This window comes from Pleurodeles waltl, chromosome 4_2, assembly GCF_031143425.1.
Source record: "Pleurodeles waltl isolate 20211129_DDA chromosome 4_2, aPleWal1.hap1.20221129, whole genome shotgun sequence".
NCBI lineage: Eukaryota > Metazoa > Chordata > Amphibia > Caudata > Salamandridae > Pleurodeles > Pleurodeles waltl.
The window spans coordinates 283142122-283167900 of record NC_090443.1 but is presented as its reverse complement, the minus strand read 5'-3'; the positions used below and the strand labels follow the sequence as shown (position 1 = coordinate 283167900).

General features: G+C 46.6%; 1 protein-coding gene across 7 annotated transcripts in view; it reads left to right on the top strand.

Annotated features, from left to right (window-relative positions):
- The window catches only part of EP300 (E1A binding protein p300), a 498766-nt gene that overhangs the window by 371029 nt on the left and 101958 nt on the right, over nucleotides 1-25779 (top strand). For all 7 annotated transcript variants that reach the window (XM_069231138.1, XM_069231137.1, XM_069231136.1 and 4 more), the window contains 2 exons: nucleotides 15368-15424; nucleotides 15725-15802. In XM_069231138.1, the coding sequence (XP_069087239.1) occupies nucleotides 15368-15424; nucleotides 15725-15802 (135 nt within the window). The remainder of the gene's footprint in view (nucleotides 1-15367; nucleotides 15425-15724; nucleotides 15803-25779) is intronic.

The window sequence follows — 25779 nt, the reverse complement described above, 5'->3', positions numbered from 1 at the left end:
GTGACCATCAGTGAAAGGGTGCATGCACCTTTTCACACAGGCTGCAAATGGCAGGCATGCAGACACTGTTTGTATGGGCTCTCATGGATGGCCTAATACATGCTGGAGCCTATGTTTGACACCTGGTGTACCAGTGCCCTGGGTATCTAAGTACTCTATAATAGGGACTTACAGGGATACACCAGTATGCTAATTGTGGGGTGTAGAGAGTACCAAGACAACCAAATTCAAAGGGTAGAGAGCACAATCACTGTGGTTCTGATTAGCAGTATCCCAGTGAAAACAGTCTAAGCACACTGACAACAGGCAAAAGATGGGGTAGTCATGCTAAAAAGAGAGACTTTCCTAGAAGGGTTCTCAAAGAAAATGGAACATTACTAAGTTCATAACATGCACTACAGAATTTTTAGTATATATTATGGTTTGTCCGTGTGGTCTGTGGTATATTGGATCTACTATGTTTCTGGTTAAAAAACTAATTTTGGAGCATTGGCTGGCTATATCCAATAATAATGGTTTGTATGGTACAGCCAAACATTTTCAGGATAAACATCAGGGAGACTGGAAGTTGGCGTGGTTTTTTGGCTTAGCCTCAATATGTAGGAATCCACGTGGCACATCTGTTTCGGTACCGAGCCGAAAATCTGACTCTTCCACCTTGGAGCCGAGAAAAGCAACAGATCCCATTGAGGATGATTTTTTTATTTAACACCTTTACGTCTACTCATAAAGAGCATCAGTCTCTCCCTATGCGTCCAGGCATGCTTAAACTTGCTAAAGATATTTTTAAAGAATCAGTAAAATCAAGAGTCATTATACCTAAGGTAGATTAAAAAAATAAAAATAAAACATATATATGTTCGATGGCATGTGTAGCTGCAGATACACATGCTTTGCACAGGTCCTGCCATCTAGTGTTGGGCTCGGAGTGTTACACGTTGTTTTTCTTTGAAGAAGTCTTTTCGAGTCATGGGACTGAGTGACTCCTCCTTTTCGGCTCCATTGCGCATGGGCATCGACTCCATCTTAGATTGTTTTCTTTCCGCCATCGGGTTCGGACGTGTTCCTCTTCACTCCGGTTCTTCGAGTCGGAAAATCTTATAAATCATCTAAAAATCGTCGGTATTGTTTTCAATCGCGTCCCATCCAGCATCGACACCTCGGTACCGGCGGATACACATCTTTGATTGCCCTTCGGGGCACCCGCGCCCAACTTGGGCCTGGTCGGCCCGACCAAAGGTATCGTTAAAGCCTCATGGACCGGACCCCGTTTAGATTCTGCCCTCGGTGCCACGCCAAGAATCCCTACACAGATCAGCATCTGGTTTGTAACCTGTGTTTATCTCAAGATCATCGAGAGGATACTTGTGTTGCCTGTAAATCCTTCCATTCTAAAAAGACTTTGAGACCGAAGAGCGCGAAGGTTAGAGATGGCGTCCAGAAGCACCGAATGCCTCGACGCAGAAGAGGAGGAGATGATTCACACCGCCATCTCCGTTCGGGGATTTGATTCCGAACAAGAGTCTGACGTCGACAGACCACTGACGGCGGGCCAGCATGTGAGTACGCTTGCCCCGACCCAAACCAAGCCCAAACACAAGGCCTTGGGGACGCCACTGCCGGAAGGCCATGGCTCCACCCGGAAAAAAGCAACCAGTGACCAAGTAACATCTTCGGCACTGAAAAAGGCCACGCCCGTAACGAAGCCTTTGGACTCGAGCTGAGGCACAGGCTCCGAAAGCATACGACACCGACCCATCGCGTCGAGACCCCAGAAGTCACTTTCGGAACCGAGGCCAACAACTACTCCAGACCCTTCGCTGCCGAAATAAACTGCTTCGGAGCCGAAAAAACATTCCTATACAGAGGAGCATGGACTTGCGAAACAGTTAAAAGAAAGCCATAGATTTGAGGAATAATTGCAACAAATGGAGGATTTCGATGACAAACAGGCCAGGATACAGATCCACAAGGACACTGGCAAGATCCTCACAGCACCTCCTCTCAAAATAAAAAGAAAACTGGCCTTCCACGGACGTTTGGACACTGATCAGCCAATGGCTAAAGTGCCAAGAGAGAAATCTCCGCCTCTCCAGTTTTCTCCTTACCAGTCTCCTCCTCACTCTCCTCAACGTACTGTCTCCCCGCCTGCTACACCCACTGCAGTGTCTCCATCACACACTATGCAGTCACATCAGGACACAGATCCATGGGATCTCTATGACGACCCAGTCTCAGACACTAGCCCAGAGTGCTACCCATCTAAGCAATCGCCACCTGAGGATAGCACCTCGTATACACAGGCTCTAGCTAGGGCAGCAGCTTTTCACAACGTGACCATGCACACAGAACCTCTAGAGGACGACTTCCTGTTCAATACATTGTCCTCAACTCATGCCACATACCAAAGCCTACCCATGCTCCCCGGTATGCTCAAACATGCGCAGCAGATATTCCTAGAACCGGTTAAAGGAAGGGCTATAACCCCAAGGGTAGAGAAAAAATACAAGGCACCACCCTCGGACCCCGTTTATATCGCACAACAGTTGCCCCCCGATTCAGTAGTGGTCAGCGCAGCGAGGAAAAGGGCTAACTCACAATCCTCTGGAGATGCACCCCCTCCTGATAAAGAAAGCAAAAAATTTGATGCTGCAGGGAAAAGGGTGGCGTCACAGGCAGCCAATCGGTGGCGCATAGCTAATTCGCAGGCCCGTCTAGCTGGATACGATAGGGCTCATTGGGATGAGATGAAGGACATTATTCAGCATCTCCCCAAGGACCAACAGAAGAGAGCCCAGCAGGTAGTAGAGGAGGGACAGGCAATTACGAACAAACAAATAAGATCGGCGCTAGACTCAGCAGATACAGCCGCAAGGACTATAAATACGGCTGTCACCATTAGGCGACATGCATGGCTCACTTCATCAGGTTTTAAACCTGAAATCCAACAAGCCGTCCTCAACATGCGTTTTAATCAGCAACAATTATTCGGCACACAGGTAGACACAGCCATAGATAAGATGAAAAGACGCCAACACTGCCAAAGCGAGGGATCGCTTTATTCATCCCAATACAGAGGCTCATTTCGGGAGCTTGAGTATAGGCGAGGCTTCAGGCCACAGCCCTCCGAGCCATCCACCTCACAATCCAAGCCCTCGTACCAGACACAATACCAAAGAGGGGGATTTCGGGGATCCTACAGAGGACAATTTCCCTAATCTAGAGGAAAATACCAATCCTCAAAACAAGCCACTAATAACAAACAGTGACTTTATCATCACCTTCCCTCAACACACTTCCCTTGTGGGAGGAAGACTGAAAATGTTACACGACCAATGGTTAAACATCACAACAGACACATGGGTACTATCCATTATCCAACATGGTTACTGCATAGAGTTCACAAAATTCTTCCAGACATTCCCCCAAAAGCGCACAAACTTTCATTGCAACATCTTGCAATGTTACAAACAGAAATACATTCACTATTACTCAAACAAGCTATAGAACTGGTGCTGCATCATCAAAAAGGAACAGGGGTTTACTCCCTGTACTTCCTTATTCCCAAGAAATACAAAACATTAAGACCAATATTAGATCTCAGTATTCTCAACCTCTACATCCGATCAGAACACTTTAACATGGTAACACTACAAGATGTGGTCCCACTGCTACAATAGGGAACATTTATGACAACACTGGATCTAAAAGATGCGTATTTTCACATACCCAGCCATCCAGCTCACAGAAAATACCTCAGGTTTGTTAACATCACACACATTATGTAATAGACACCCTACACACACTAGGGTTCTCAATAAATTACCAAAAATCACAACTATAACCATCGCAAATTCAGCAGTACTTAGGGGCTACACTAAAAACTCAAAAAGCGCTTGCAAGTCCAAGCCCACAAAGAGTGCAATCGTTCCACACCATATTGCCAAAAATTCTGCCAAACCAGCACTACACTGTCCGTTTTGTCATGAAACTGCTAGGTATGATGGCATCATGCATCGCCATTGTTCCAAACGCAAGGTTACACATGCGGCCCTTACAACAGTGCCTCGCAAAACAATGGTCGCAGGCACAGGGTCATCTCCAAGATCTAGTGTTGATAGACCGCCAGACACACATTTCGCTTCAGTGGTGGAATCCTACAAATTTAAACAAAGGGTGGCCATTTCAAGACCCTGTGCCTCACGCCATTCTCACAACAGATGCATCAATGATTGGATGGGGAGCACACCTCAACAATCACAATATTCAGGGACAATGGGACAACAAACAAACAGTTTCACATAAATCACTTAGAACTGCTAGCAGTCTCCCTAGCACTAAGAGCCTTTCAACCTCTTCTTGCCCACAAACACATTCTTGTCAGAACAGACAATATGACAACAATGTACTACTTAAACAACAGGGAGGAACCCACACATCACAACTTTGCCTTCTAGCACAAACAATTTGGCATTGGGAAATTCACAACATCATACACCAGGTAGCTCAATACTTTCCAGGGATTCACAGTCAGTTAGCAGACAACCTCAGTCGAGATCACCAACAAACTCACGAGTGGGAGATTCACCCCCAAGTACTTCACAAATACTTTCGTCAGTTGGGGACACCAGACATAGATCTGTTCGCCACCAAACAAAACACGAAATGCCTAAACTTCGCGTCCAGGTACCCACACCCTCTATCCAAGGGGAATGCTCTATGGATCAACTGGTCAGAGATATTTGCTTACGCTTTTCCCCCTCTTCCGCTCATTCCATTTTTGGTCAACAAACTGCATCAAATCAAACTCATACTTGTAGCACCAACGTGGGCGTACCAGCCATGGTACACCACACTGCTAGACCTGTCAAAAGTACCACACGTCAAACTCCCAAACAGACCAAACCTGCTGACGCAAAACAAACAGCAGATCAGACACCCCAATCCAGCGATGCTCAATCTGGCAATCTAGCTCCTGAAATCTTAGAGTTTGGGTATCTAAATCTTCCACCAGAATGTATGGAAGTCATTAAACAAGCAAGAAAACCTACTACCAGGCAGTGTTATGCTAACAAATGGAAAAGATTTGTTTTCTTCTGTCAAGCAAAACACATAACACCCTTAGATGCATCCATACAAGACATCGTAAGTTATTTACTCCACCTACAAAAAGCAAATTTAGCTTTTTCATCCATCACAATACATCTCACAGCAGTTTCTGCTTATTTGCAAGATAAACAAACCAAATCTCTATTTAGAGTGCCAGTCATTAAAGCCTTCATGGAGGGTCTGCAACGAAGCATACCTCCAAGAATGCCACCAGTACTCTCATGGAATCTTAACATTGTACTTACACGACTCATGAGTTCACCCTTTGAACCCATGCACTCTTGTCAGATTCAATTCCTAACTTGGAAAGTAGCATTTCTAGTAGCAATCACTTCATTACGAAGAGTTAGTGAAATACAAGCATTCACTATTGAACAACCATTTATAAAAGTACATAAACATAAGGTTGTACTTCGCACAAACCCTAAATTTCTACCTAAAGTCATTTCACCGTTTCACTTCAAACGGTGGAACTCCCAGTCTTCTTCCCACAGCCAGACTCAGTGGCAGAAAGAGCACTACATACATTAGATATTAAGAGAGCTTTAACCCCTTAGCTGCTGGGCCTTTTCCCCCCCAGTGCTGAGCCCTTTTTTGGCTATTTGGGGTAGTTCGCGCTTAGGGCTTCATAACTTTTTGTCCACATAAGCTAACCACGCCAAATTTGCGTCCTTTTTTCCCAACATCCTAGGGATTCTAATGGTACCCAGAGTTGGTGGTTTCCCCTGGAGGAGACCAAGAAAATAGCCAAAATACAGTGAAAATTTAGTTTTTTCCAAAAAAATGGGAAAAAAGGGCTGCCGAAGAAGGCTTGTGGTTTTTTCCCTGAAAACGCCATCAACAAAGGGTTTCTGGTGCTGAAATCACTATCTTCCCACCTTTCAGGAACGGGCAGACTTGAATCAGAAAAACACATTTTTCAACACAAATTTGGCATTTTACTGGGACATACCCCATTTCTACTATATTTGGTGCTTTCAGCCTCCTTCCAGTTAGTGACAGGAATGGGTGTGAAACCAATGCTGGATCCCGGAATGCTAAACATTTATGAAAACTAGACAAAATTCTGAATTCAGCAAGGGGTCATTTGTGTAGATCCTACAAGGTTTTCCTACAGAAAATAACAGCTGAAATAAAAAAATATTGAAATTGAGCTGAAAACAGCCATTTTTCTTTATGTTTTACTCTGTAACTTTTTCCTGCGATGTCAGATTTCTGAAAGCAATATACCGTTTTGTCTGCTGGACTCTTCTGGTTGCGGGGATATAAAGGGCTTGTAGGTTCATCAAGAACCCTAGGTACCCAGAGCCAATAAATGAGCTGCACCCTGCAGTTGGTTTTCATTCTATACTGGGTATACAGCAATTCATTTGCTGAAATATGAAGAGTGAAAAAGAGGTATCAAGAAAACCTTGCATTTCCAAAATGGGATCAAGATAAGGTTTTGAGGAGCAGTGGTTATTTGCACATCGCTGAATTCCGAGGTGCCCATACTAGCATGTGAATTGCAGGGCATTTCTCAAATAGACGTCTTTTTTACACACACTCTTATATTTGGAAGGAAAAAATGTAGAGAAAGATAAGGGGCAATAACACTTGTTTTGCTATTCTGTGTTCCCCCAAGTCTCCCGATAAAAATGATACCTCACTTGTGTGGGTAGGCCTAGTGCCCGCGACAGGAAATGCCCCAAAACACAACATGGACACATCCTATTTTTTTTATAGAAAACACAGCTGTTTTTTCCAAAGTGCCTACCTGTAGATTTTGGCCTCTAGCTCAGCCGGCACATAGGGAAACCTACCAAACCTGTGCATTTCTGAAAACTAGAGACCTAGGGGAATCCAAGGAGGGGTGACTTGCGGGGCTCGGACCAGGTTCTGTTACCCAGAATCCTTTGCAAACCTCAAAAAGTGGCTAAAAAAACAAGTTTTCCTCACATTTCGGTGACAAAGTTCTGGAATCTGAGAGGAGCCACAAATTTCCTTCCACCCGGCGTTCCCCCAAGTCTCCCGATAAAAATGATACCTCACTTGTGTGGGTAGGCCTAGCGCCCGCGACAGGAAACGCCCCAAAGCGCAACGTGGACACATCCAAATTTTTGGAAGAAAACAGAGGAGTTTTTTGAGAAGTGCCTACCTGTAGATTTTGGCCTCTAGCTCAGCCGGCACCTAGGGAAACCTACCAAACCTGTGCATTTCTGAAAACTAGAGACCTAGGGGAATCCAAGGAGGGGTGACTTGCGGGGCTCGGACCAGGTTCTGTTACCCAGAATCCTTTGCAAACCTCAAAAAGTGGCTAAAAAAACAAGTTTTCCTCACATTTCGGTGACAGAAAGTTCTGGAATCTGAGAGGAGCCACAAATTTCCTTCCACCCGGCGTTCCCCTAAGTCTCCCGATAAAAATGATACCTCACTTGTGTGGGTAGGCCTAGCGCCCGCGACAGGAAATGCCCCAAAACAGAACGTGGACACATCACATTTTTTCATAGAAAACAGTGCCTACCTGTGGAATTTGGCCTCTAGCTCAGCCGGCACCTGGGGAAACCTAGCAAACCAGCACATTTTTGAAAACTAGAAACCCAGGGGAATCCGAGATGAGGTGACTTGTGGGGCTCGGACCAGGTTCTGTTACCCAGAATCCTTTGCAAACCTCAAAATGTGGCTAAAATACCACGTTTTCCTCACATTTCGGTGACAGAAAGTTCTGGAATCTGAGAGGAGCCACAAATTTCCTTCCACCCAGCGCTCCCCCAAGTCTCCCGATAAATATGATACCTCACTTGTGTGGTTAGGCCTGGTGCCTGCGACAGGAATAGATCACACAACGGTCAATGTTGGTCCTTACGTGAGGCAGCTGTTGACCCTGGGGTGATCCATTCCTGACACAGGCACTAGGTGTAGGCACTCAAGTGGGGTAGTGTTTTTATCAGGACAGGTGAGGAGTCACTGGGTGGTAGGAATGTTGTGGATCCCAGCATATTCCTGTAGTTTGTGTGACAGAAATGCGAGAAAAATTGAGTTTTTTTTCAACATTTCAGCTTTGCAGGGTATTCTGGGTAAGAAAACTTTGGGGAATCCACACAAGTCACACCTCTGTGGACTCCCCCGAATGTCTAGTTTCCAGAAATGTTTGGGTTTAGTGTGTTTCTCTATATGGCCGCCGAATCCAGGACCAAAAACACAGGTGCCTGCCTTACAAAACCAGTGTGTTTTGCCATAGACAATTTTGATGTCTCCACAATATGATTTGGGTGGTGGAATTTGGGGCTGAACTAAATTGGTGAGCTCCCAAGAGAGCACTCTCTCTCTGCTTGCCGCCGCATTCACCTGCTCTCTGGGTTGGCCTAACCCACTATTACCCAGTTGCACGAACAGCTTGCGAAGGGACAGCAGGACTGTCCTCATCACCTCCCTCATAATGTACTGGAAGAGGAGTTTTCGAATGGGACTCCTCTGACTGAAAAATCACTCCCAGAGTCTGCGCCATTGTCCTATCCCTCAGATGCTGTCTCAGTATCTGATGTCTCAGTCTCTGATCCTATGTCAGAGCGGTCCTCTATAACCCAAGTGCAGGCAGCAGTCATCCATCAAGATGCCATCTCTGCTATTGGCTAAACTGTTGCTCTAAAACACTAGCCTACGTAGACAGTCACAAAATCGATGGTGTGTGTGAGATACGTGCAACAGTAGAGGCCACCTTACCTGCGCTTCGTCCCTCAATCAGCACGTACTTTCAAGACACTCAAAAAACACCTTGTCACATACCATTCGTCACAGTCTTTAGCACCTCCTGCGCCCAGTCCAACAATCATTATTGGTGCTCCCACTCCCTCCTCCTCGGATTCCCTCATTACCACCCAGCAAAAGTGCCCTTCATCTCTCCATAGACTTTACTAATGTACTCAGCTATTTACATAAAATACAGATGTGCTCTTTGCAGTAGGCATATAAACCTTCTGCGCTTCTTTATGGCACTAAAACTGCCACTAGACAAGTCGGACCCTTTTCCCCCCAGGGAAACCACACACATATTGACAAAAGTGATGTATATATGACAGCCAACCACCTGAAACTCAACTCAAGCAAAACCGAAATAATCCTCTTTGGCCCACACAAAAACACCTGGGACCCCCCATGGTGGCCCACCACGCTAGGCCCTGCACCCACCCCCGCCAACTACGCACGCAACCTCAGCATCATCCTAGACTCCTCCCTCTCTATGACCCAACAAATCAACGCTCTTACCTCCTCATGCTTCAACAAACTCCGTATACTGAAAAACATTCAAATGGATCCCCACAGAGACCAGAAAAACTTTCACTCACGCACTCATCAGCAGCAGGCTTGATTACGGAAACGCCCTCTACGCCGGCACCACTCTAAAAGTCAAGTGCAAACTACACGCATCCAGAACTCAGCAGCACGACTCATCCTCGACCTCCGCCGACACGAACACATCTCTCCACACCTCAAATCCCTCCACTGGCTCCCCATTGACAAAAGGATCACCTTCAAGATCCTCATCCTCGCACACAAATCACTCCACAACACAGGCCCTGCCTACCTCAACGAGAGTCACCTTCCACACCCCCACACGAAACGTCCGCTCAGCTGACCTCTCTCTCGCCTCTGTCCCCCGCATCAAACACACCACCACCGGGGGCAGATCCTTCTCCTACATTGCACCCAAAACCTGGAACGCACTCACAACCCACATTCGCAAGACCCAAAACCTACTTCTTTTCAGGAAGGGCCTCAAAACCTGGCTTTTTGAACAGTGAACCTCCTAGCCCCTTTCCCTCCCCCTGTCCCCCCCCCCCCCCCCCCCCCCTGCAGCGCCTTGAGACCCTCACAGGTGAGTAGCGCGCTTTATAAATCTCTTTGATACAGATCTACCTATATATATATATATATATCTCTCTACATAGATATATCTATAGATATATCCATGTACCTAGATATATCTATCTACATAGATATATATATATATAGATATATACATATATATTTTTTTTAGTTGCTGTATGGTTTCCTTGGGGGCCAAAATGGCCCCCAGGGAAACCCTACAACATCTAAAAAAAAAAATTGCCCCCACAGGGGGTCACCCTGCCCACGGGCGACCCCCTGTCATTTCATTTTTTTTAAAATTTTATTTATTTTTTGAAAAAAAAAATCCCCTGGGGGAGGCGCGATCGGGGGCCAGGAAACACTTTCAGGAAGGCCTCGTAAGAAAGGGGAGACTCTCCCCTTTCTTACGAGGCCTTCCCGAACGTGTAAAAGGCCGTTTTCCCCATGAAAGCAGGAAGCGGCCGGTGGGGAAAACACCTTTGCAACGTCAGCGTGCCGCGACGTCACAAAGGGGCGGGTGGGGGGCGGGGGAGACACGGTAGCTTCCGTGTCTCCCGGGGGTAGTAAAAAAAAAAAAAAATCCTCGGGCGCGACGCACCCGAGGATTTATTAATGCCCTTCCTGGTGTCGGCCACTGGTCGTGACCAGCACCAGGGAGGGTGTGTGGGCGTCGGCCAGTGGCCGACGCCCGCTCTCAAGCGGTTAATGTATTACATTGACAGAACAAAATCATTTCGTAAAACTAAACAATTGTTCGCATTTCAAAAACCCCATACTGGTAATCCTATATCAAAGCAAGGCATAGCCAGGTGGATAGTGAAATGTATCCAAACTTGTTACCTCAAAGCTAAAAGAGTTACTCATTACACCAAAGGCACACTCCACTAGAAAGAAAGGAGCATCAATGGCCTTTCTAGGTAACATACCAATGACAGAGATTTGTAAGGCAGCCACTTGGTCTACACCTCATACGTTTACCAAGCATTACTGTGTAGATGTGTTAGCGACACAACAGGCCACAGTAGGGCAGGCTGTATTAAGAACATTATTTCAGACAACTTCAACTCCTACAGGCTGACCACCGCTTAGGGTAGGATTACTGCTTTGTAGTCTATGCAAAGCATGTGTATCTGCAGCTACTCATGCCATCGAACGGAAAATGTCACTTACCCAGTGTACATCTGTTTGTGGCATGTTCCGCTGCAGATTCACATGCGCCCTCCTGTTGCAACATCTTCCATCAGAGCATCAAAAAGGACACAACAAATAGCTGAAGGACAGGCTATTTCTAAAAAACAAATCAGATCTGCTATAGATGCAGCTGATAGAGCAGCAAGAGGAGTCAACACCAGCATCATCATTAGGAGACATTCATGGCTAAGGGCTTCAGGTTTTAAGCCAGAGATACAACAAGCGTTATTATGTATGCCCTTTGTTAAACAACATTTATTTGGGCCAGAAGTTGATGCTACAATAGACAAGCTCAAAAAGGACTCTAAGACAGCTAAAGCAATGGGTGCGTTATATACTACATCCAATCGGGGAACTTTTTGTAGGCCACAGTTTAGGGGTGATTTCAAATCAACCACAGAGCCATCCACATCCCAACAAAAACAAGGGCCACACTTCTACAACAAAGGTTCATTTAGAGGCTCTTACAGAGGAACAAATTATAGAGGAAGAGGTAAATCAGCCGCTCCAAGAGGTTCCTCTCCTCAACAAAATAGTGACTTATTACACATCCCCACAGAGCATACATCTCTTGTAGGAGGAAGAGCGGTACATTTTTACCCACCATGGCGCAACATTACTACAGATCAGTGGGTTCTATCAATTATCCAACATGGCTGTTGCCTGGACTCATCTCTACTCCACCAAAAATGTTCCCTTGTTCACACTTACTTACTCTGGAACATATCCGGTTATTAAAACAGGAGTTATAATCGTTACTACTCAAAGATGCCATAGAGATGGTACCTCTATCCCAACAAGGAGCCGGGGTATATTCACTATACTTCCTTATACCAAAGAAAGATGGTACTCTCAGACCAGTCTTAGATCTCAGACCCCTCAATCAATACATCCTTTCAGAACTCTCATTTGGTCACTCTACAAGACATAATTCCCCTACTACAAAAACAAAATTACATGACAGCATTAGATCTCAAAGATTCTTATTTCCACAATCTCATACATCCAGCACATCGAAAATGTCTAAGATTTGTTATAGCAGGAAAGCACTACCAATTCAAAGTGCTACCATTCGGGGTGATAACAGCACCAAGGGTATTCACCAAATGTCTAGCGGTAGTTGCAGCATTCCCCATAAGACAAAACATACATGTCTTCCCATATCTGGATGACTGGCTCATAAAAGCCAGTACAATCCAAATCTGTCAACTTAATCAATATACCATAGACATACTACACAATTTAGGATTCACAATTAATTATCAAAAGTCTCACCTACAACCAGCACAGATACAGCCTTATCTTGGAGCAATTCCCAACACAATCAGGATGAGCATACCCAAACCTAGTCAGAATTTGAGCATTTCACAATCTAGTAACTCCGCTACAATGCAACCACACTAAAGTTGGTGATGAAACGATTTGGAATGATGGCTTCATGCATAGGGGAGGTGGTTGTCTCCCGGGCTTTGAAAAGCCCTAGGACTTGGGCCTCGTGTGCCACTCTTCTTTTTTTCACCCCACAATGCCCCCGGGAGTTTTCCGAATCTAAATCTCGCAGCGAGCGAAAACCTGTCCGAACCCAACGGTGGAAAGAAAACAATCTAACAATGGAGTCGATGACCATGTGCAATGGAACCGAAGAGGAGGAGTCACTCAATCCTGTGACTCTAAAAGACTTCTTCGAAGAAAAACAACTTGTAACACTCCGAGCCCAACACTAGATGTCGGACTCGATATGCATAGCATGTGAATCTGCAGCACAACATGCCACAAACAGATGTACACTGGGTAAATGACATTTTCCATATAGTTTTCCCTGGATTCGCAGATCTGCCGACACCAGAGCTAAGAGATGAAGATCAGAGTGTCCCTACCGTCCCCCCTTTGCTAAAGCCGTGTCCCATGATGGCTGTCAACACGTCCTGGTTGAAGTGTTAGCAGCCAATCAGCTCTGTGCACTAGATCAGCAGTATTAGCGAAGCCTTCACACGTTCAGATATACATATTTAGTTTTCTTTTAATATCTCCAAAAACTACTAAACAGATTTACACCAAACAACAAAAAGGCTTCTTTCTGGGCTAAAAGCTACCTTTCTGCCACATTTGGTGTCATTCCGAAATCCGTCAAGCAGTTTGGGCTGTAGTCATGGTCAAAATGGGAAATGCACTTTTTTTTTTTTTTAGAAACCCCCCCCTTTTTTTTGTTTTTTGTTCTTTCTCTACCCTCGCTTGGTGGATCACTCCAAAACTTCCCATGTACAGCAAGATTCTCGGGCACACTTTATTTTTTGAAAAATTCATGAAGAATCGTCAAACGTCGCCAAAGATATAGGCAAGTCAAAAGGTACTTTTCCATTGGAAATTTGGTCCTAACTATAACTGCCTACTGGCGAGACCGCCAGTAGGTATAATATTTGTAAAGTGCTCCAGGATCAACCCAAGTGGGCAGGACTATTCAGTGCTTATGACTTTGAGAAGGATTCCCCTGGAAGAGAACTAGAATTATAGTTCAGCAATTTATCCTTTCTGTAGAGTCTTAATTTATATCTGAGGTTTCTGAACTCCTTTTGTGTGTTTGAGACAGTTGGATACACTCCAGAAGTACTCTTTAATCTGAGCAAGAAAGTAATCTCAGACACACTTCGACTACTGAGTGCCTTCAGTTCTTGCTTCACTGCTGGGTCTGTGATGTTAGACCCATCAATTCACTAAAGAAATGGAAAAAGTGAGCCTTGTGGTCATTCCACCAAAGTTTCTGCAAAAGCAAATGCCTTCTTGAGTAGAGAACTATGTAAGACCACTTTGTTGTGATTTGTGCAGACACACCCTACCACTACACAACTTCGGAGTAACAAAGGGAAAGTGTTCATATTTTTGGAAAAGCACCTCTTCTCCCTTTGGAATCCCGCGTTACCTACTCGTGGCCCTTCAGACGCCCACCCCCTTTACTGCATCTTGCTGACATTGGCCCAGTCTCATGGTTGTCATCAAGCTGGAGTAGAGCTGCCTGTTGACGTCAGATGTGTGATGTTGAGGTAGTAGCTAACATAAGAAAGGTAACCAGGTTTTAAGTGATAAAGATCCCATTTATGTTAAGAAAACTAAACTTCCAGGCCCATCTGCCAGAAGACAAGATAAGGAGAGGATGCAAACTTACCACCATTCAACCTAAAAACCTATTCTAAAGGTAAGTAACTTGTTACTTAAGTCTCCCCACAAGGGAAGGCAAATTTGTGAATCACTTTCAGATCTTATAAGATGTTTCCTGATGATGAAGTGGCTGGATTTCATATTCAGTGAAATCAATGAATTTGGCATTGATGGGTTTTCCAAGGACTTCTTCAGGTGAGGCTTTGTTTAGTAGCAGTGCTGACTAGAAATAAAGTCCTGGCAGAGGTCTGTAGGACAATGCATTGTTTTCTGTCCAGATGTTCTGAATAAAATATTGCATGGATTCAAACGTTCACTTGAAGGTATAACATGCAAATCTGCTATAGCACTGAACTCCCTTAGGCATACCCTTTTGACTGTTTTTGCTCCTTCAAATTAGATGAAACATTTATAGTGAAGACTGGAAATGTATTTGCTGTCCAGATGGCCATCTTCCTCTGATATTTTTGACCCTTCCATTTTCTATGGTTTTGCTCATGTGTTGGTTACCAGTGTATTTTAAAAATGCCCCCCAAAGATCAGTCATTGTTGGAATACTTTTCATAACCGTAACATAGTCTTAAATCCCAAGCTCTGCTATATTCTGACTGTTTCAATACTGTGTGGGATCTTCTTTATAGTGTGGAAAGTATTCAGAGGTTGTGAGTGAAATACCAGTACTGTGTGACATAGTAACTTTCCCTTATCTCTCAAGGATGCTTTTGAACGTCTCTTAAGTGACTGATGCCCTGTATTAGATCTGGCCGAGTATTGTGTGAGAACATTTTTCACATGAAGATTGTTTGCTCTGTGACTGGTCGCTTTTGTCCAATCTTGTGAATGTATGATGTGATTTCATAACATATGTATAACTTGAGAATGTTTGAAATTGGTATTCTTTGTCAGACATGGCAAAAGTGTATAAGGTGATTGGAATGCATGTGTATTGCTCATGCAGGCTTGTGGTTCAGTCACAGGTGTATGACTTTGAAAACTTGTCATGTGTGTGTTACGCCAACAAGATGCCTGCAGTTAGATTAAGTACAAATATGTATTCTCTCTTTAGGACAATTGGCAAAGAGCAATTTTCCAAGCGGAAGAACGACACACTGGACCCTGAGCTGTAAGTGATTCTGTGACCTCTCATCTGGTTGAAGTGCAAGTGTTTTGGCCATATCATAGCATGTGGCAATAAACTTTAACAAGCCTTCCGTATGCAAAGTGCCCATGTTCCTGGCCTCTGCAACAGCCTGTGATTCATTTATCAGAGGAGCAAATGCTGATGTCTATACAAGAGCGTGCATTGTGTAGGACGTGACCTCTGTAGAGAAGTGTGACCTCTAGGCCCTGATCTCTTGACATGAAAATGAAGCCCGGCGGAAGCTTTTGTGGTCTATTATAACACAGTTTCTTTTTTCATCAGCTTTGTTGAATGTATAGAATGCAGCCGGAAGATGCACCAAATCTGTGTGCTTCATAATGACACCATCTGGCCAACAGGGTAAGGCTTTGCTGTTCTCCTCCTTCAAGCCCTTTTCTCAATTCTGGTTTGCCATCATATCCTTGTAAGTTTGCTCCTAGTCTTGTCGGTCTTCTCTGCGTGGCTCAGCTATCAATTTATTTTCTCTGCCATCCTTTCCCATCATGTCCATTTTGTTATCTCTCCTCTTCTACGCTTTACCCACAACTCCTTTTCTGTGCTCTGCCATCCTCTCGCTTTAAGCCTCCCCTCTGTTTCCATACCCCTTTTTTTGTTTCCACACTCCAGTTCCCTGGTTAAATTGCAATGCTTAGGTTCCTGTACCCATCATTCCTTCCCCATTCCTTAGACCCTATGATCCTAGCCAATTACCTTTTACCTACACTTTTCAGCACCTACTCTCACAACATCCTTCTTGCCTTTGTTCTACCCCCCTCCCACATTGGATCCTTCAGAGATACAATACTTTGACTGAATATCAATGGTTGAACTCAGAATCCTCCTAAATCTTTTAATAGAGTAGCCTATCCAGCTCCTCGAGTGGGCCTTTCTTTGTCCTGTGATCACAGATGGTGATAGGCATAAGCATGTTCTTTGTTGCTTTCACCGAATTATACTCTTCTTTTGCCAGGAAGCCACAAGAGTTCAGTACAGTGTCCTGATCCCATTGTCCTATTGTTGCTTTATTAAAAAAAATGAAGCCATTATCATCCTTGAATAAGAGTGAAACTGTAAAATCAGATGTCTCTTCAGGAGATTTTGGCCTCAAGCTTGATTATCCACGCAAGTAACCGACCTGCTGGAATACAGACTTTCACCGGAGCAAATGAGTGCTACGTATCCCTTTGTCTGGTAGCCTGCTGCTTTTTATGGTTGTATGAAGTCTTTTGTTTCTGTTAAGGTGGCCATGAGGTGAACTTCCCTAATCCAGCACCTCTCGCACCTAAAAAACGTAGTTAGGTATAGTAAATAAATACGCAGTAGTGCTTATTACTTCCACATTTTCTGTACATGCTGTGCTTAAGTGTGGCCACAAGACTGTTGAGATATGAGCTTTACACCAAGACCTCATGCCTGAGAGCAAAATGGTTCCCGTATAGGCCATGTGGAAAATGCATACATTACTTATCCTGCCACAGCCGCCTGAAAGCACATTGAATGATTATAAAGCTCCATACATGCTAATACAGTACACTGCTATTTTAGCAGACTGTAGTGATTGAAAATGCTGGGCAGAGGTTGGGTGAGAAGGGGGTGCAGATATGGGTGTGCTTTTTGTGTCCAGTAAATATGAGCACATCTTTTTGCTGAATCAACTATTTCTGGGCCACTACTCAGTGTCATCCAGGAACCAGCTGTAGGAAGTTAGTTCTGTATATACTATCTCAAAGTGAGAGATAGTGTGCACAGAGTCCAATGGTTCCCCTTAGAGGTTGATAGTGGCAAAATTAGATAATACTAATGCTCTATTTTGTGGTAGTGTGGTTGAGCAGTAGGCTTATCAGAGGGTGGTGTTAAGCATTTGTTGTACACACACAGGCAATAATTGAGGAACACACACCCAAAGACTTAACTCCAGGCCAATAGTTTTTTATAAAGAAAAAATTATTTTCTTAATTTAATTTAGAACCACAAGATTAAAGGCTTGAGGTAAGTATATAAAATGCAAGGTACTTCACACAGGTAGGTATAGAACTTTGATTCAAAGCAGTAGTTCACACAGTTTTAGTTAACATGGCAATAAGCTGTTTTAAAAGTGGACATTGAGCAGAAATCAACAGTTCCTGGGGGAGGTAAGTCTGGTTAGGTTTCTCAGGTAAGTAAAGCACTTAGTCAGTCTCCTGGGCATAGGCAGCCCACCGTTGGGGCTTTAAGGCAACCACAAAGTCACCTCACCAGCAACACAGGGCCGGTCAGGTGCAGAGGTCAAAGGAGGGCTCAAAACACATAGGCGCCTATCGAGAACAGGGGTGCTCCGGTTCCAGTCTGCTAGCAGGTAAGTACCTGCGTCCTAGGGGAGCAGACAAGGGGGGTTTTGTAGAGCAATGGGGGGGACACAAACAGGCACACAAAACACACCCTCAGCGGCGCAGGGGCGGCCGGGTGCAGTGTGCAAAGTAGGCGTCAGGTTTGCTATTGAAAGCAATGGAGGGTCACTCAGGTGATGCTGGCAGGGCACAGGGGGGCTTCTCGGGCCAGCTAGGAAGAGGGCCGCCTGCTGGTCACTCTGCACTGGAAGGTGGTTCCTCTCGGTCCTGGGGGCTGCGGGTGCAGTGCTTGGTCCAGGTGTTGGGTTCCTTGTTACCAGGCAGTTGCGATCAGGGGGAGCCTCTGGATCCTATCTACAGACGTCGCTGTGGGTGTGCAGGGGGGTCGACTCAGGGTAACCATGTCATCGTAGTCGCCTGGGAGTCCTCTCTGCGGTGTTGGTTCTCCTGAACTCGAGCCGGGGGTGTCGGGTGGAGAGTGAGAAGTCTCATGCTTCCAGCGGGAGGAGAGAGTTCTTTAAAAGCTGCTTTAAAGTCGCAAAGTTGATGTCGTTTCTGAACAGTGCCACTGTTCTCTGGAGTTTCTTGGTCCTTTGGATTCAGGACAGTCTGAGTCCTTAGAGGTCGCTGGTCCCGTCGGATGCGTCGCTGTGCAAGTTCTTTGAGTCCGGAGACAGGCCGGTAGGGCTGGGGACAAGTCAGTTGATGTCTGTCATCTCTGCGGGGCTTTCAGGTCAGCAGTCCTTGTTGTAGGTTGCAGGAATCTGATTTCCTGGGTTCAGGGTCTCCCCTAAGTACTCAATTTAGGGGTGTGTTTAGGTCTGGGGGGTCAGGAGCCAATGTCTACTGTCCTTGAGGGTGGCTACACCCTCCTTGTGCCTCCTTCCTGAGGAGAGGGGTGCACATCCATATTCCTATTGGGGGGATCCTCCATTCTCAAGATGGAGGATTTCTAAAGGCAGGAGTCACCTCAGCTCAGGGCACCTTAGGGGCTGTCCTGACTGGTGGAAAGCTACTCCTTGTTTTTCTCATTATCTCCTCCAGCCTTGCCACAATAAGTGGGGGCAGTGGCCGGAGGGGTGGGCAACTCCACTAGCTGGGAATGCCCTGGGGTGCTGTAACAAAAGGCATGAGCCTTTGAGGCTCACCGCCAGGTGTTACAGTTCCTGCAGCCCAGTACAGGCTCTGTTCCTAGCCACAGAGTGACAAAGGCACTCACCCCATGTGGCCAGAAACTCGTCTGATTGTGGCAGGCTGTCTGACTGGTATTCAGGGGGAAATCTCTAAGATGCCCTCTGGGTGTATTTTAAAATAAATCCCACACTGGCATCATTGTGCATTTATTGAGCTGAGAAGTTTGATACCAAACTTTCCAGATTTCAGTGTAGCCATTATGGAACTGTGGGGTTCGTAATTGACAAACTCCCAGACCATATACTCTTTATGGCTACCCTGCACTTAGTGTCTAAGGTTTTGCTTAGACACTGTAGGGGATAGTGCTCATGTACTTATGTCTTCACCTGGGGTATAGTGCACCCTGCCTTAGGGCTGTAAGGCCTGCTAGAGGGGTGACTTACCTATGCCATAGGAAGTGAGAGGTTGGCATGTCACTCTGAGGTGAGTGCCATGTAGACTTAGTCATTTTCTCCCCACCAGCACACACAAGCTGTGAGACAGTGTGCATGTGCTGTGTGAGGGGTCCCCAGGGTGGCATAAGACATGCTGCAGCCCTTGGAGACCTTCCCTAGCAACAGGGCTCTTGGTACCAGGGGTACCATTTACAAGGGACTTATCTGTGTGCCAGGGCTGTGCCAAGTGTGAGATCAAAGGTACAGTTCAGGGAAAGAACACTGGTTCTGGGGCCTGGTTAGCAGGGTCCCAGCACACTTTCAATCATAACTGACATCAACAAAAGGCAAAAAGTCAGGGGGTAACCATGCCAAGGAAGGCATTTCCTTACCCCGGCCAACTGCAAGAGCCTGAATGCCAGGCAGTGGCTTAAAGAAGTTAATGCCATTGGCCAGCACTCTTGCCTGTATGGGAACGTATCTCAGGAATTGGCAGGGGTTTTGCATTACTGCCCCTCATCAGGGTATCTAATCACATAGTATACCCTGAGAGTTCATCTAGCAGCAATCGCCAAATTCTTAACGCAGTTTGGTGAACCTCTGTTTTCAGAGGATTTAGATGTTCATTACATAGCAGTTTAGATCTTTTCATATGAGCTGCAAAAGAATCCTTACATAGGAATTCTGATACATGACTGTTCACAAGCATCCCATTCATAGCATGCATTTGCTGCAGCTAGACATGCTATGCACACTCCAGTCATCTAGTGTTGGGCTTGGACTTTAAAATTAGTTTTTCTCTTAGAAGTCTTGTTGTTATTGCTGATGTGACATTAAGTCTCTTATTCTATGAGAGAATGTGCATGTTCACCGACTCCAATATTAAATTGGTGTTTTTTACGGCATTGGGTTCGGACAGAATGCATCTGTGCATCTTTAACACCTTCATGGCCTGTGGACACCTAATCAGGCTTGCAGTGGCATCTACTCGTCAAAGCCAACTTCACCAAGTCCTCACCAGCTGTCGAATCCAGATGTTCGATGGCATCTGTCGCTGTAGATACGCATGTTTTGCAATAGCTCGCCATCTGGTGTTGGGCCGGAGTGTTACAAGTTGTTTTTCTTCGAAGAAGTGTTTCGAGTCACGGGACCGAGTGACTCCTCCTTTTGTCTCCATTGCGCATGGGCGTCGACTCCATCTTCGATTGTTTTTTTTCCGCCATCGGGTTCGGACGTGTTCCTGTCGCTCCGAGTTTCGGAACGGAAAATTAGCTAATTTCGGAAGATTTTCGTCGGTATTGTTGCGTTCGGGATCGGCGTACTTAGATTCAACACCGCATCGAAGATCGAAGAGCTCCGGTGCCCTTCGGGGTAGTTTTTCGATCCCCCGTCGGGGCCTGGTCGGCCCGACCGCGTGCTGAAGAACGCCGATGGAACGGACCCCGTTCCGTTTCTGCCCCAAATGCCACAATAAATACCCCTATACAGACCAACACTTGGTCTGTAACCTGTGCCTGTCACCTGAGCACAGTGAAGACACCTGCGAGGCCTGTCATGCGTTCCGGTCCCGAAAGACACTCCGAGACCGTCGAGCCAGAAGACTTCAGATGGCGTCCGCGCCGACAGCCCACCGAGAGTTCGAGGAAAAGGAAGAGGAAGGTACCTTCTCGATCCAAGAATCGGACTCCGAAGGATTCGACGATACACAAACCGTGAGTAAGACGTCGAAAACCACACAGAGGAAGATTTACAAGGCCCAGGGGACGCCACTGCCATCAGGCCATGGCTCCACCCATAAATTCGGTGACCGACCGTCGGCAACGAAAAAGGCACAAACAGTGCCGAGATCGTCCGACTCCGGTCGAGACACCGGCACGCAGCCTTCTCGGGACCGAGAAAGTGCTGGAGACAAGCCTCGACACCGAGATGCCGGTGTGGACACGGCTCGACGCCGAGACAGCGGCACCGAAGAAGATCGACGCCGAGAGGTTTCGGCCCCGAAAAAGAAAAAAGTCACCTCGGAGCCGAAAAAACACGCAGACAGGGTTTCGGTGCCGAAACAAACTGCAAGCGACCCAGCTTCAGGCTCTTATACAGAAGAGCACTCGCTAACCTCCCAAATGCAAAAGCATAGGTTTGAGGAAGAGCTACAATCAACTGATGTGGACCATACGCAAAAGCGTATCTTCATACAGCAGGGGACAGGAAAAATAAGCACCCTTCCCCCCATTAGGAGAAAGAGAAGGTTGGAGTTCCAAACTGAACAGACACCACAACCAAAAGTGGTGAAAAGAGTTACCCCACCACCCTCTCCTCCGCCCGTGATTAACGTCTCACCAGCACGAACTCCATCACACTCCCCAGCTCACACCACCATAAGCCAGGGTGACCAAGATCAAGACGCATGGGACCTATACGACGCCCCAGTGTCAGATAACAGTCCGGAGGCATACCCTACGAAGCCATCTCCACCAGAAGACAGCACCGCGTATTCTCAAGTGGTGGCTAGAGCAGCACAATTTCACAACGTAAGCCTCCACTCAGAACAGGTCGAGGATGATTTTTTATTCAACACACTCTCCTCAACCCACAGCTCATACCAAAGCCTGCCTATGCTCCCTGGTATGCTCCGGCACGCGAAAGAAATCTTTAAGGAGCCGGTCAAAACTAGGGCAATCACACCAAGGGTGGAAAAAAAGTATAAGGCGCCTCCTACAGACCCGGTTTTCATCACTACACAGCTGCCACCAGACTCTGTCGTTGTAGGAGCAGCTAGAAAAAGGGCCAACTCTCACACATCTGGAGATGCACCACCCCCAGATAAAGCCGCAAGTTCGATGCAGCTGGTAAGAGTCGCAGCACAAGCTGCAAACCAGTGGCGCATCGCGAACTCCCAGGCACTACTTGCGCGCTATGACAGAGCCCACTGGGACGAGATGCAACATCTCATTGAACATCTGCCCAAGGACTTACAAAATAGGGCAAAACAAGTGGTTGAGGAGGGACAGACCATTTCCAACAACCAGATCCGCTCCTCCATGGACGCTGCAGATACGGCTGCACGGACAATTAATACATCTGTAACTATCAGAAGGCATGCATGGCTCTGAACGTCTGGATTTAAACCAGAGATTCAACAAGCAGTTCTCAATATGCCTTTTAATGAAAAAGAACTGTTCGGTCCAGAAGTGGACACAGCGATTCAGAAACTCAAAAAAAATACGGACACTGCCAAAGCCATGGGCGCACTCTACTCCCCGCAGAGCAGAGGGAATTACAGCACATTCCGTAAAACACCCTTTCGAGGGGGGTTTCGGGGTCAGAGCACACAAGCCAGCACCTCACAAGCAACACCGTCCAGTTACCAGGGACAGTATAGAGGAGGTTTTCGGGGACAATATAGAGGAGGGCAATTCCCTAGAAATAGAGGAAGATTTCAGAGCCCCAAAACCCCTACTACTAAACAGTGACTTACATGTCACTCACCCCCTCCACACAACACCAGTGGGGGGAAGAATAAGTCATTATTACAAAGCATGGGAGGAAATCACTACAGACACTTGGGTTCTAGCAATTATCCAACATGGTTATTGCATAGAATTTCTACAATTCCCTCCAAACATACCACCATAGCACAAAATTTAACAACACACCATTCCAATCTCCTGGAGATAGAAGTGCAGGCACTATTGCAAAAGAATGCAATCGAATTAGTGCCAAACACACAAATAAACACAGGAGTTTACTCACTGTACTTTCTGATACCAAAGAAGGACAAAACGCTGAGACCAATCCTAGACCTCAGAGTAGTGAACACTTTCATCAAATCAGACCACTTTCACATGGTCACACTACAAGAAGTATTGCCATTGCTAAAACTACACGACTACATGGCAACTTTAGACCTCAAGGATGCTTATTTTTCTTATACCAATACACCCATCGCACAGGAAATACCTAAGGTTTGTATTCAAGGGAATACATTACCAATTCAAGGTACTGCCTTTCGGATTAACAACCGCACCAAGAGTCTTTACCAAATGTCTAGCGGTAGTCGCTGCACACATAAGAAGGTAGCAAATACATGTGTTCCCATATCTAGACGACTGGCTAATCAAGGCCCATTCGTTAATACAGTGCTCAAATCACACAAATCATATCATACAAACCCTCTTCAAACTAGGGTTCACCGTCAATTTCACAAAATCCAAAATTCTGCCGCGCAAGGTACAACAATACCTGGGAGCCATAATAGACACATCAAAAGGAGTAGCCACTCCAAGTCCACAAAGAATTCGAAATTTCAACACCATCATACAACGCATGTATCCAACACAAAAGATACACGCAAAGATGGTACTACAACTCCTAGGCATGATGTCTTCATGCATAGCCATTGTCCCAAACGCAAGACTGCACATGAGGCCCTTACAACAGTGCCTAGCTGTAAGGAAATGCCTCCTTGGCATGGTTGCCCCCTGACTTTTTGCCTTTGCTGATGCTATGTTTACAATTGAAAGTGTGCTGAGGCCTGCTAACCAGGCCCCAGCACCAGTGTTCTTTCCCTAACCTGTACTTTTGTATCCACAATTGGCAGACCCTGGCATCCAGATAAGTCCCTTGTAACTGGTACTTCTAGTACCAAGGGCCCTGGTGCCAAGGAAGGTCTCTAAGGGCTGCAGCATGTCTTATGCCACCCTGGAGACCTCTCACTCAGCACAGACACCCTGCTTGCCAGCTTGTGTGTGCTAGTGAAGACAAAACGAGTAAGTCGACATGGCACTCCCCTCAGGGTGCCATGCCAGCCTCTCACTGCCTATGCAGTATAGGTAAGACACCCCTCTAGCAGGCCTTACAGCCCTAAGGCAGGGTGCACTATACCATAGGTGAGGGTACCAGTGCATGAGCATGGTACCCCTACAGTGTCTAAACAAAACCTTAGACATTGTAAGTGCAGGGTAGCCATAAGAGTATATGGTCTGGGAGTCTGTCAAACACGAACTCCACAGCACCATAATGGCTACACTGAAAACTGGGAAGTTTGGTATCAAACTTCTCAGCACAATAAATGCACACTGATGCCAGTGTACATTTTATTGTAAAATACACCACAGAGGGCACCTTAGAGGTGCCCCCTGAAACTTAACCGACTATCTGTGTAGGCTGACTAGTTTTAGCAGCCTGCCACAAACCGAGACATGTTGCTGGCCCCATGGGGAGAGTGCCTTTGTCACTCTGAGGCCAGTAACAAAGCCTGCACTGGGTGGAGATGCTAACACCTCTCCCAGGCAGGAATTGTCACACCTGGCGGTGAGCCTCAAAGGCTCACCTCCTTTGTGCCAACCCAGCAGGACACTCCAGCTAGTGGAGTTGCCCGCCCCCTCCGGCCAGGCCCCACTTTTGGCAGCAAGGCCGGAGAAAATAATGAGAAAAACAAGGAGGAGTCACTGGCCAGTCAGGACAGCCCCTAAGGTGTCCTGAGCTGAGGTGACTCTGACTTTTAGAAATCCTCCATCTTGCAGATGGAGGATTCCCCCAATAGGGTTAGGATTGTGACCCCCTCCCCTTGGGAGGAGGCACAAAGAGGGTGTACCCACCCTCAGGGCTAGTAGCCATTGGCTACTAACCCCCCAGACCTAAACACGCCCTTAAATTTAGTATTTAAGGGCTACCCTGAACCCTAGAAAATTAGATTCCTGCAACTACAAGAAGAAGGACTGCCCAGCTGAAAACCCCTGCAGCGGAAGACCAGAAGACGACAACTGCCTTGGCTCCAGAAACTCACCGGCCTGTCTCCTGCCTTCCAAAGATCCTGCTCCAGCGACGCCTTCCAAAGGGACCAGCGACCTCGACATCCTCTGAGGACTGCCCCTGCTTCGAAAAGACAAGAAACTCCCGAGGACAGCGGACCTGCTCCAAGAAAAGCTGCAACTTTGTTTCCAGCAGCTTTAAAGAACCCTGCAAGCTCCCCGCAAGAAGCGTGAGACTTGCAACACTGCGCCCGGCGACCCCGACTCGGCTGGTGGCGATCCAACACCTCAGGAGGGACCCCAGGACTACTCTGATACTGTGAGTACCAAAACCCGTCCCCCCTGAGCCCCCACAGCGCCGCCTGCAGAGGGAATCCCGAGGCTTCCCCTGACCGCGACTCTTTGAACCTAAAGTCCCGACGCCTGGGAGAGACCCTGCACCCGCAGCCCCCAGGACCTGAAGGACCGGACATTCACTGGAGAAGTGACCCCCAGGAGTCCCTCTCCCTTGCCCAAGTGGAGGTTTCCCCGAGGAATCCCCCCCTTGCCTGCCTGCAGCGCTGAGGAGATCCCGAGATCTCTCATAGACTAACATTGCGAACCCGACGCTTGTTTCTACACTGCACCCGGCCGCCCCCGCGCCGCTGAGGGTGAAATCTCGGTGTGGACTTGTGTCCCCCCCGGTGCCCTAC